Genomic DNA, 12,452 nt, shown 5'->3' on the forward strand with positions numbered 1-12,452 from the left:
TAGCCATGCGACTGCAATAACACACTGATACATACCAGCCCTCCCCGCCTCGCTACCCCGCACACAGATACACAAACATGTGTATCCACACGGCACACACACGTGGCCACGCACACATACGCACATGCACACGACACAAACAGGAAATTCTTCATGTATAATGCCATGCAAAGCAGTGGCCACCGTACTTGAGGAAGTCAGTTGTGAAACAAAAATAATTCAACTACAGCGTGTAGACAAGCTGACGGCCAAAGCACAACATAGCAAACATGACATTTGCCCAATGATTGCAGTTTGCAGACCATGCCATGGAAGCAGCGAATACAGAATGTAATATCATACAAAGTGACAAGCAAGGACGTGGCCATCATACACCAGAAACTTGCAGAAAGTCACATATCCAACAGATAGAGAAGTGAACAGCAATCTGATACAGCCCACACAGGACAAAGCGGACCTGATACTCGTCCCAGGATCGCAAGTGGCAAACCCTTTTCAATGCATAACATGCAGGTGTACGTTAGACGCATGAACATCTGACCGTGTCGCCAGCATACAATGTCATCACATGTTTACCCCACAAGTTACACACATGCACAGTAGAAGCACAATGAAAGCAATGGAAAAGTACGATGTGGTTGCTGAAGCATCTTCACACTTCAAATTCAGACTTCAATGTGGTCGTCACGGGATGATATACCTGCAAGATACAAGTGATGAAGAAAGAAAGCAGAAGGTCGTGAGGTAGGCTATGAGACACCACAAACGGTTCACCTACATGTCTGTTCAGGGCTAGTGCACTCACACGGAGAATTGTCATAATCGAGCATTTCCCAAACTGAGAAGTGCAATGAAATCCACTTGCATGCACAGGAGCAATTTTGCAATATTAAGATGCGCAATTCGACACGATCTGCGATGCTGCGTGCGATGTGCCCTGCTGTCATGATAGTGACAGTCACCGCAGTATGTTTTGTCAACGTCGCCCGTGCACTCTTCTGTCAAGTCCAAAGTGCTCACATACTTAGCAATGTTTTTGCAGTGATTAACTTTTATCCTAGTTATGTCACGGGTAACTTTAATGAAGTACCCGCAGGCCGTGTCGATCTGCACATCGTCCACTCTCTCATGTACTTGGCCTGCTTTGTCTGTGTATCCATTTCATGTGCGATCCACAAAATCGACTAGACAGTGGGTGCAATACGCGCTCTACCTGAAGACGTTCTTCTGGCGACATCTCGCCATGTACTTGGCCTGGCTTTGTCTGTGTATCCATTTCATGTTCGATCAACAAAATCTCAATGCACTACAGAGACTAGACAGTGGGTGCAATACGCTCTCTATCTGAAGACGTGAACCATTAAATTTTTTGGAAAAGTTATACGCTCACCTGAAACGTAATGAAGTACAGGAATAGAGAGAGTGACTACAATGCGCTCTCGACCTGCTATATTGATAACGTGAGTACAAGACACTCTCCACCTGATAACGTGTTAGAAGGTAACATGTCTACAGTCCCACCGTACCCTTCCGACACGACTGTAGACCATTACAATTTTTTGAGAAGTTATACGTACACCTTAAACGTAATGAAGTACAGGAATAGAGAGAGTGACTACAATACGCTCTCGACCTGATAACGTGAGTACAAGACACTCTCCACCTGATAACGTGTTAGGCTGTGTTTACATGAGAAATTTCAACCCGGGTCGAGTTCAGCCCGGGTTGAAAGTCTGTACGATAGACAAAAGAGGTGAGTGTTTACATGAAGACAGTTGACCCGGGTCAAATACTGATATGCCGCCAAAAGTCCACTTCTACAGTCCTGTATGGTCGCGTGAATCCGTTCGCGCGAAATTTGCATCTGCAGTGCCGTTCAAACCTGGCGCGAGATACGCACAGAAGTACGTTTGTACGATTTTCTTGACCCGGGTTGATTTCAACCCTCCCCTTGGGAGGGAGGGTTGAAATCAACCCGGGGCGAAATTTCAACCCGGGTCAAGCGCAATGCGTCATGTAAACGCGCCATTCATTTTGTGCACATGGCGGGTTGAAATCTGACCCGGGTCGAACTCAACCCGGGTTGAAACGCTTCATGTAAACACAGCCTTAGTAGAAGGTAACAGGTCTACAGTCCCACCGTACCCTTCATCATTCCTCATTCACCATCGCGCGATACCCTGGCACACAGTGGCAACATATCAATGGGGTGCCTTACCGTCGTCTAGAGGAGACGTCTTCGCAGCAATATTTTCCCTCCTGCGCATTCAGTCGCCGACGCGACAGCGTTCACGGGGCCGTTCCAGTTGCGGAAGACATTCGATTCATCGGGCCAATTCAGCAACAGGGCCGTGGACACACAGGGGGCAGAGGAGAGACATTGTTAGTGGACAAGAAATATGCAGTGGCAAGTGGCGAGTGCCGCATGGATGTCAAGTTGTCATGCACAATTCAGCTATTACTTACGGTCCAGCTAGTCCTGCCATTGCTCGCTCGTCCTGGTTCCTCCTCGTTCGTCTTCCTGCACGTCTGCAATTCTCCTTCCCCACCGTTGGCTTTGCGGTACGGCGGTGCCGGAAGGAATTCCCACATGTACATGAAGTCCCACCATGACACTCCATGTACATGTCCACGGCCACGTCAGCAGTTTTATAGTACCGGAAGGAGTTCCCACGATGTCTCCAAAGGCCTAGAGCGGACGTCTTTGCAGCAATTCTTTTCGCCCTGCGCATTCAGTTCGCCATGTCTCCAAAGGCAAAGGCCTAGAGCCTAGTAGAGGGGACGTCTTTGCAGCAATTCTTTTCACCCTAGTACCCTGCACATTCACTCCGCCGACACGACAGCGTTTACGGGGCCGTTCCAGGTGCAAAAGGTCCACGTCAGCAGTTCTCAACTATTTCGCGTACGGGATAGTCGCCGCGACAGCGTTTAAGGGGTCGTTCCAGGTGCAAAAGGTATCCATCAATGGCACTTTGCAGTATGGGGTACGGAAAAGGGGCCTCCTCGTTCGACTTCGTCGACTTCTGCAGTTCTCCTTCCCGTCAGGGGTACCGAAAGGGGCCTCCTCGCAGTTGTCCTTGCCGTCAGGTCCACGTCATGCAATTCTCAACTATTTCGCGTACGGGATAGTCGTCTTTGTCGTACGCGACATCGGCGTTTACCGAGTGGCATTGGCACAAAGCAGACCGTTGACGGCGTCACGTGTCAAAAAAGTATCAACAACGTGTCGACTACGTGTCGACCACGTGTATAGCGGTACACTCAGCGGTACACTAATTCTCGTGCCATTCTCGTGTCACAAAACTGGAACATCGAGTACCAGTATGGAAAGGCTTCAGACAGGAAGCCTTTCCAATAATTTATTACTACGACATTGTCACAATGTGGTGACAGGAAACGTAACAACTGGACTTCCCAGTCAAAGGAAAAGAACAACGCCAAACCGTTTGGCTGCATCCACAAAGGGATAAAAGACGCGCAAAAATGAATGCTCAAAAAGACGCAAACAATCACAATCTGGAGTGGAATAATTACAACTCGTCACATATCTGACAGGTTCGTTAGAAACGAAAACTGTTCGCTATAAAGGGTCAGTTTTGAAGCAGTGATGCATTGGAGCAACAATTATAGACACGCTCACTTTAATTATATATATATATATATATGTGTGTGTGTGTGTGTGTGTGTGTGTGTGTGTGTGTGTGTGTGTATGTGTATGTGTGTGTGTGTGTGTGTGTGTGTGTGTGTGTGCGTGCATGCGCGCATGCGTGTATCCACGACAATTGCAGATAGCGTTATCATCGCTATAATCGTAGTGAGTTTTCTGACATTGATCGGACTTGGAGTGCTAATGTTAGCCTGTACGCGGTATCGTACTGCTGGTGCCCTATTACGCAATGCCTGTCCTCAACACCAGATGTCAGTACTCTAGTGAGTTTCTATACTGCGCAACACTGCCATGTAGGCCTGGTTTGGGCGTTGTGAATGTGTACATGTGTGTGCGTGTGTGTGTGTGTGCGTCTGTGTGTGTGCGCGTCTGTGTGTTTCTGTGTTTCTGTGTCTGTGCGTATCTGTGTGTGTGTGTATTTTTATGTTAAAGGGGAAGTTAAGGCAAAAATTAAAATTTCACCAGTTGTAGTCTTCGGGGTGCTGAGTCGAATGGTCGTGGTCCGAGGAAGCTGAGACGCTCCCTTCCTACTTGAATCCCAATCGAACTCGCGCACTTCCACCGAAACTAGGTGACTGCGCCCTACTAGATGGGGATTTGTATGCAAAATGTCACTAAAATCGCCATTTCGTTCTTATAAAAGCACGGATGACCGCGATTGGTGTAATGTTCTCCCGACGTCCTTAGTACGTGTCGAGAGCACACCAAAATACCAAGTCAACACGGTCTCGTTGTGAGGCAAAGAACCCTTTTCATTCTCAGTGCAAGAACACAAATAGTCGTGAAAGACACATCATACAGCAAGACAGTCGCGGGTACTCCATATCTGGATCTAGTAGAGTACTAGAGGGTACACTACGGTGCATGAGACATCTATAAAGAGAAGAGTACAAATAAGAGAAACGAGCATGCACAATGGGTACACACACACATACAAGATAACACTACAATTGGCCCATATGTTGTAGTCTTTAGGACGCTGGATCGACTGGTTTTGGTCCGAAAAGGCTGCGATGCAGCGTTCCTCCTATATTCCCAATCGAACATGGTTGAACAAGCGGTCACGTGCTCCTGCGTACGCCAGTCACCTGGTCACCGTGCCTGCAGGGTACAACTTACTAGCCTGTTTGACCTTTTTTGGGTGCAGTCCTGTCACTCGAGTTGAACTCGAGTTGAACCTTGGTGTGAAAGTTGTCGCCTGCTGGCGTGGTGACCAGGTGATTTGGGCACCCAGGAGCACGTGACCGCTTCTTCAACCATGTTCGATTGGGAATAAAGGAGGAACGCTGCATCGCAGCCTTTTCGGACCAAAACCAGTCGACTCAGCGTCCAAAAGACTACAACATATGGGCCAATCGCGGTCATCCGTGCCTTTATAAGAACGAAATGGCGCTTTTAGTGACATTTTGCATACAAATCCCCATCTAGTAGGGCGCAGTCACCGAGTTTCGGTGGAAGTGCGCGAGTTCGATTGGGATTCAAGTAGGAAGGGAGCGTTTCAGCTTTCTCGGACCAAGACCATTCGACTCAGCACCCCGAAGACTACAACTGGTGAAATTTTCATTTTTGCCTTAACTTCCCCTTTAACCCTTTGAGACCCCAACGATCGAATTCGATCGTTTGGTATACAGTGACACTAAAATAATTATATCTCTGGTGTTCCTTCACCGATTTTCATAAACAAAGTATCTACGTTTCGAGAAGACCCTTGGCTATCACGTCGAAGTTATCCGAAGTCTTTAGGAGTTACAAGGCCGCCGTGGTGAGACTCGAAGTCAGAGACAAACTGAAAAATGCACACAGATCGAAAAATTCAAATTTTCACGCTGCACTTGGCAGGAGATTTCCACGGAATGGTACGTCATACTCAAGCATGCTGCACGCCAAAATTGTGCGCTTGAAACGAGCTTTCCGCTGTAGTTTGTTTGAAGTCGATGCGACGAAGGAGAATGGAATGGCGGCTGTTTGAACTTTGCTGAAGCTGTTCGCGCACGGCTGCTGTTTTGGGCGGCATTATAGGCCACGCAGAGCAGAGGCTGTGCAGGTAGTTGGCTTGAGTGTGGTACTAGTCTCTTCGTCTTGGAAATACCTTTCCAACGGTGGTTAGTTTGTAAAAATCGGTGAATGTTTCATAGAGATATGAGCGAAAGTGCATGTTATTAGAAGGTGCGTAAATTGTCGTACTTTCAGTGGGGTCTCAAAGGGTTAAAGAAAGGAGCATTACTGGTGTGTACTCTCATAATCACCATACCTGTATTGCAGCATGCAATCCTAGTGTCGCATCCCCGGCTCACAGTGACCGGACCCCGAAATCACTACGAGCGGCGACTGAATATAGACGCGTGGCCTCACGACAGGCCCAACACAACCCAGGGGCCAACCAATATAGCTGGCTTGGTCCAAGTTCAACCCCACACGATCAACAGACAAAGACTGTTAGTTTTACGTTGTGAGTAGTATCAAATCCGAGCTCAAAGTAAACGAAGACAGAGAGCTGAGACCGAGTCTCGACTGCTAGACTAGACTAGAGTAGACTAGACTACAGTCCGTTTCAAAAAGATTTGCAATCCTGGCGATCGCCCGCGGAGTTTGGCGTCTTACCGTATGAGGACTCGAGCGCTGCCTGGAAAAACTCACTGTGAACTCGAAGAAATATTCCGCGCGAAAGCAGGAAAAATGACAACTTACTCACGTTGATACAGTCATGTACGTCTGGTTTACAACAAACGAGTTCTTCCTCTCAATAATGGAGTCAGAGAGGACATGTCGAAACGAAAGTGTTGTAAATGTTGACGAGCGGCATGGGTTCCAATTCGTTTTGTGACCAAAATAGTTTCTTTGAGCTGCGATGCAATTTACTCACCGTGTGGCGAAAACGACATCGACACGGACTCATTCCCAAGGCCATGACTTGGCAAAGCTAGCCGTGTGACTTCGACGACATTTTGAGAAAAGCAGACGCTTGTGAACACTGATATACATGATAGAAGACGGCGTTGCACGTTGACTGCTAAATTCAAATAAATAATTGCCGATCTTGAAATACTAGAATAAATCTCAAAAAGCTACGGCGCGATGACTTCCATATTCACTCACACCATTGCAGTGTTGTGGTTGTGTTCACATTGCGTGAGCCAGTCAAGTGTCAGTCAGTTCGGCAGGAAGCGCGAGCTCCAACAACAAGTCGTTTGGTGCAGCCATCTTCTTTGTCTTGTACCAGCTTGATCACCAAAACAATGAAAAAAAAGTTTGACTTGAGGATAGGTTGGGATTTGAACTCACAACTTCATGGTCAGCAGACAGCATTCATAACCACAAGGCCAAAAAGGAAAGGATAAATCGTGGGTTTTGATAAAAAATCGATACTGGCTTCCTGGGCAAATTGTAAACCATGGGAAAAGGCCGGAAACCTGGCCGAAATTCTAACTCCTTAACGGCTGCTCCAATTGTTCCGAAACCTTCACAGAACAATTTGCCGTGTCCTAACAAGCCATTCTATGTACTTTGTTGTCAAAATTTCCCTTGTCTTCATACTTTTTAAGACCCAAACCTGATTGTAAATCTTTTTGAAACAGACTATAGACTAAAACTGAAGTAAAAGAGAGAATGAGAGCTTCTTTTATAGGGTGCTTCAGAGATATATGACGTGATCATTGCGAGGTAATTCCAGGAAATAGCAGAAAAAGTCAAACCGGAATGTGCGCAGCCAGTCAGCAGAAATGCAGAGTATACGTACGGTGATCATTCGAGAAGAAAGAGAAAGAAAGACATCGAGAGAAGAAAGACCAAATTGGGACGTGGGGAGCCCACGCACCCACGTCAGAGTACAATGTGAGTATATGAGGGTCACGTTGGGGAGCCCGCTCACCCAACGTGCCATAGTTCAGCGGCTTCTTATGGTAAGTTCTGCTGCATTCTTGGTCTTGCTTGTTTGATACTCTGACCTCTCGTGCGGTCACTGCGGTGACGGTTTTGGTTCTTGCACACGTCTTGGCTCTGCACTCTTTGCACTTAGCTCGGTTGGTTAGTCTTGGCTCTTTGCACAAAGCACCGAGGCATCGTGGAAACCTGTAGAACGTCGTAGTGACGTGGTTTTGCACAAAGCCTGGAGTCACATTTCCAGGAAGTGAAGCACTTCCAGGAAACGTACAACGCGAGAACCTACCTGACCAGGTTCCGGCCTTGGATCACATGATGTGTCATGCCAAGAAGGCATGTCACCTACGTGGGAAAGCGCGTGTCGCTCAACCTACATGCTAAGCACGTGGGACAAGACACTGGCCAAACCACGTTGTTCTAAAATGGCGTGACAGCTCAGCACAGAGCTGCTCACTACGTAGATCCTGCTGTCACAGGACTATCAGGCAGCAGTTGTCTTATCCTGGGACATGACACTAGCACTCTCTTTGTTCATGTGTGTCTCAGGTCTCTATTATGAAACCTAGACATGAACGTCTGTGCATCCTCGTTTGTGTGTTTATATGTGTTTCGGGATGTGTGTGTCGGGATGTGTGTGTGTCAAGATGCGTGTGTCAAGATGCGTGTGTCAAGATGCGTGTGTGTGTGTGTGTATATCTGGATGTCTGTGTCTATCTGTGCATCTGTGTGTATGCGTGTCTGTTGTGTCAGTGTGTAACTGAGTCTAACATGTGCGCGTGTGTGTGTGTGTGTGTGTGTGTGTGTGTGTGTGTGTGTGTGTGTGTGTCTGTCTGTGTCTGTGTCACGGTGCGCCGATGTGCACCATGCTCCAGCACTCCCAGACCGCTTCCTCCGTCCAGCAACGCCGCACCGATCATCACGTCCCACAATCATCAGAGTTACTCCGCTTGCTATTACGGCTCTCACAGCGCGGAGGCAAAGAAACCTTTCCTGAAGCCAAGTGAGTGAAAAGACGTGGGTCGCGGTCAGTTTGACGCATCCTGTTTGCCATGTCTGCTTACTGAAGCAACCCAATCTGCTTTGCTACCTCTTGCTTGTCTCACTCCCTTTCCGTATGTTCGTGATGCAGCCTTCTGTAGCCCTATCACTCTCTCCATTTCCCCGATTTCAACCAGGTTGTGCCCCAAAAGCACTGAATTGGGAAGAACTATGAAAATCCCGGCCGTTTCACTTCACCTGCAACAGTACATTGTGCAGTTCGAACCCCAGTCGAGATATCCTTTTTGTACTCTTTTTCAAGTTTCGAATTTCGCGGGAGCTGCACCTTGTACGATAAAATCACGAAAAATCACCCGAATATGGGAGCTTGCCAGAACTAGTGCTCATCTTTCTGTAAACGGACTGTAGTACGTAGAGTGCCATGCAGTGCATAGTGACATTGGCATTACATCATCGTGACATCATCATCACCAGAACAGTGCAATCTGAAGACGCCCTGTGCAGGAATGCTTACCGTAGTCTGACTGCTCATTGAGTAGGCAGAACATGGATTGGTGGATGCCACCCAATGCCACCACTTGAAAAGGTTGAATTCGGATGGTGCTCTGGGACCTTTCCTAACCTGAGCCTTCCAAGTTGGAAGGTTGCTGGTTTGCGCCTCTGAGATGTGTTGGAGCTAGGAGGAGTCGGGTACCAACTGACAAATACTCTATTCAATTGCTACTCGCCTAATGCGATGAGTTACCATATTTTCCGGAGTACAAGCCGCACTCGAGTATAAGCCGCACCAAGATTCTTTTGCCACTAGATGCAGACATCGACCCCATTTACCAGCATCAATTTGACCATCGAAATATAAACCGCACCGACTTTGTTTGGGGGGAATTTCTGGTATTTAAAGTGCGACTCATACTCCGGAAAATACAGTACTCTAAAAAAAGAAGAGTTTATCATGTTTCCGGCCAGTCATTCATCTTCAGCGAGATTTCCAAGAGGCAACCAAAATTTGACCGAAATGGCTTTGTCAGGCTGTCCACTCTGTCCTTTACCTGTGACACGCCAAAGACAAAGTTAGACATGAGTCATGCAAGATGCTAGGCAAAGTAACGCAGCGTGAGTGGCGTGCAAAGTCAAGCCAGCGGGGCCAGGTATACAGATGCGCGTGAACGGCGTGCAAAGGTCGTGGGGAAGTATCTCGACACGTTGCGATTGGAGAACTGGAGGGGGCTGTGGAGCAGTGAGAAAATTCACAACACCATAGAAAACTGAAATAGCTGCTGGGAACATAGATGGGATAGAATGTCTGCTTCCCATTTCAAAGTGCCCCCCTTTCGAGCCCCCCTCCATTACCATACCGGTAAAAAAAGGAAACAGGAACTCGGAGCAGGGCATTAGTGGCTGTAGGATTCATGTCGAGAGGAGCAGGCCCCGTGCTGAACAAGGCACGGTACATCCTCTTACGTAGCTGTGGTACTGTGGTGTCCAACTGACAGCTCTTCCCCTTGCTCTTGGCGCTAAGAACTTTGCCAGGTTGCGCCCTGGTACATTGTCGCAATCTCCTGCAGTTGCCTGATTGACTGCATTGGCCGGGACCTGCCGGCATGAATTCACCCCGTGGCCAGACTCGCATCTCTAATGGTTTCTGCCAGACGTGCTAACCCCCACCTGAAACCACCTGTCAGCCACGTCACTGATGAGCTGCACAAGCTTGTTCCCGAGTGGCTCTCCGCTTCAACATGGTATGCGTACTGGAGCCGCGTGCAGCTCTACCAGCCCCTGTCCCGTAGCTATGCAAAAGACGCTACGTTAGTAATGTCTGCCATGGTCCACACCGATTTGAAAGGAACAGAAAAGAAGAAGAAGAAGAAGAAAGGAACAGAGCAGGCGCGGAGAATGCGGAGTATGGATAGAAGAACAGAACGGTAAGCAAAGACTCAAACAAAGAACAAAACGTACAAATTCAAATCTATAATTCGAAGCAGTAAATAGTCGTGCATTATGGTATCATACCCTTGTGGAGAAAGAGGCGAAGTATTCTACTTCACTTCTCCCCCTGACACCGTAGCCGGTTACACAATAGCCATACTCACACTCGGTAATGTGCTGTTGCCTAGAGCTGGCCGCGGGGTCGTAGCGCATACCCTCCAGCTGGAGCCATATCAATGGTGACACCAATACCATTGTCATCTTAATCGTCATTACAAATGCTAGCCTCTGTGGCAGCTACATCGGCAGAATTGGGACGATCCTTCTTCAGCAAGGCAATGTTGACAACCTTCTCCGACACTCGACGGTTGTCCAGACTTGGCTTTTCAATAACCTTGGTCATTGAACTCACAATTGCCTTCACTGTCCAGTCACGCTCAAATGGTGCAAGGCGCTTCTGGTGTCGATCTGGGCGCTGCAACATCACTCGGTCACCAACAACATATGGACAGTGTGACTCATCCTCAACGAAGTCATTCGCCGAGAGCTCAGCATCAATCAGGTCCCGAGTCCGGGTGCATTTCTGAAACTGTGCCATTGTTGTTGACCTTTTCCTTGACACGTACGCAGCTAGCCCTTGCACATCTCCCCTTCTAGCACGTCATTCATGTCCACCTTCTCCTGAACTGCTGCTTTCAGGTGCCGACGAGTCAGCTGCTGCGGAAAGCTGATACGATTGCTAGAGCGTTTCCGCCTTCAATAGGCTCCCCTGCTTCAAAAATCTTCCACTTCAATAGGCTCTCCTGCTTCAAACAACTTCCTGCTGCTTTCAGGCGCCGAAGGGTCATTTGCTGTGGAAAGCTTATTCCATTTGTGGAGCGTTTCCTGTTCCTCCGTGCAAGCTGCTGCAGTGGCCTCCCGCAGTGGGGAATGCTCCTGGACATCAAACCCTTCCTCCTGGAGGACATCTGCCACAATCTGGCCTCGATTAGCACTGGTAATGTCATCTGTTGTAGCAAGGCCAGGCCACTGAACAGGCTATCCTGCTTCAATAGGCTATCTTGCTTCAATAAGCTATCCTGCTTCAATAAGCTCCCCAGCTTCAAAAAGCTTTTCCAGCTTCAATAGGCTTTCCGGCTTCGACCGGCTCTCCTGCTTCACTAGTTCTTGCATCTTCCAGGACAGCTGGCTTGTTGACTACCTGTAATTGGACGCGAGTGCTTTACGTGGCATTGCATTCCGGGACTGCGCCGTTTGTTTTGGTTGGAATGACCGGTGCATGAGGTGTTTGTTTCTCGCATCAAAGCTGCTGCAGTCTCCCACCTAGGAGAGTATTGACATCATCCTGTGCCCCTTGTCTTGCGGATCACGGCTTGGACGAATTCGTATTCTTTCCCGCGCAGCCATTGCATGTATATGCAGCCGTTCAGGATCTGCAGTACTTTTAGGTGGTCCAAAGTCAGGCGCGTACGCAGGGGGGGGGGGGGGTCCCGTTGCCCGGAAACCCCCCAAATGTTCCAAACGAGCAACGATTTTGGACATTGTTTGGTAGGGTGCGCGTTCGATCTGACAAGAATGCAAAACTTCAACAGATCGTAACTCAGTCAAATCTCGCTCAAATCCAACAATCCAAATATCCATGTCGAATAGAAAACTCTCAGCTGTCGGTAGAAACAATTCACGAAGCGCTGCGAGAAATGGGTCTTGAGATAAATCATTCGTAAGTTGAGCTGCAATCTCGGCAATTTTAAAGCGCGGAGTTCGACTTGAGTATCAAGAATTTGAGACTTTTCGTCACGCTGACTTGCTCAAATCTCCACGGGTTTCACTTGTGATATTCTGTAGAGTACACAGCGGAAAAATCGAAACTCTGCTATCGATGAACACGAAAAATAGAGTGAAATGTGTCTAAGGCGACCATTCAAGGGACTCCTTCCTTCCAAATGTGGTCTCTGTGTACAGGTGGGTCTCCTTATCCAGG

General features: G+C 48.1%; 1 protein-coding gene and 1 long non-coding RNA gene across 3 annotated transcripts in view; one reads left to right on the forward strand and one right to left on the reverse strand.

Moving 5' to 3' along the window:
- The window catches only part of LOC135812247 (uncharacterized), a 33,273-nt gene that overhangs the window by 8,972 nt on the left and 11,849 nt on the right, over nucleotides 1-12,452 (forward strand). For both annotated transcript variants that reach the window (XM_065325588.1, XM_065325589.1), the window contains exons 5-6: nucleotides 3,789-3,930; nucleotides 8,419-8,546. In XM_065325588.1, the coding sequence (XP_065181660.1) occupies nucleotides 3,789-3,930; nucleotides 8,419-8,546 (270 nt within the window). The remainder of the gene's footprint in view (nucleotides 1-3,788; nucleotides 3,931-8,418; nucleotides 8,547-12,452) is intronic.
- Nucleotides 157-2,568, reverse strand: LOC135812776 (uncharacterized). The gene is made up of 2 exons (XR_010552964.1): nucleotides 2,219-2,568; nucleotides 157-700 (listed from the first exon to the last, which is right to left on the reverse strand). It is a non-coding gene; the product is annotated as an uncharacterized LOC135812776 (long non-coding RNA).

Source organism: Sycon ciliatum, chromosome 3 (assembly GCF_964019385.1).
Source record: "Sycon ciliatum chromosome 3, ocSycCili1.1, whole genome shotgun sequence".
NCBI lineage: Eukaryota > Metazoa > Porifera > Calcarea > Leucosolenida > Sycettidae > Sycon > Sycon ciliatum.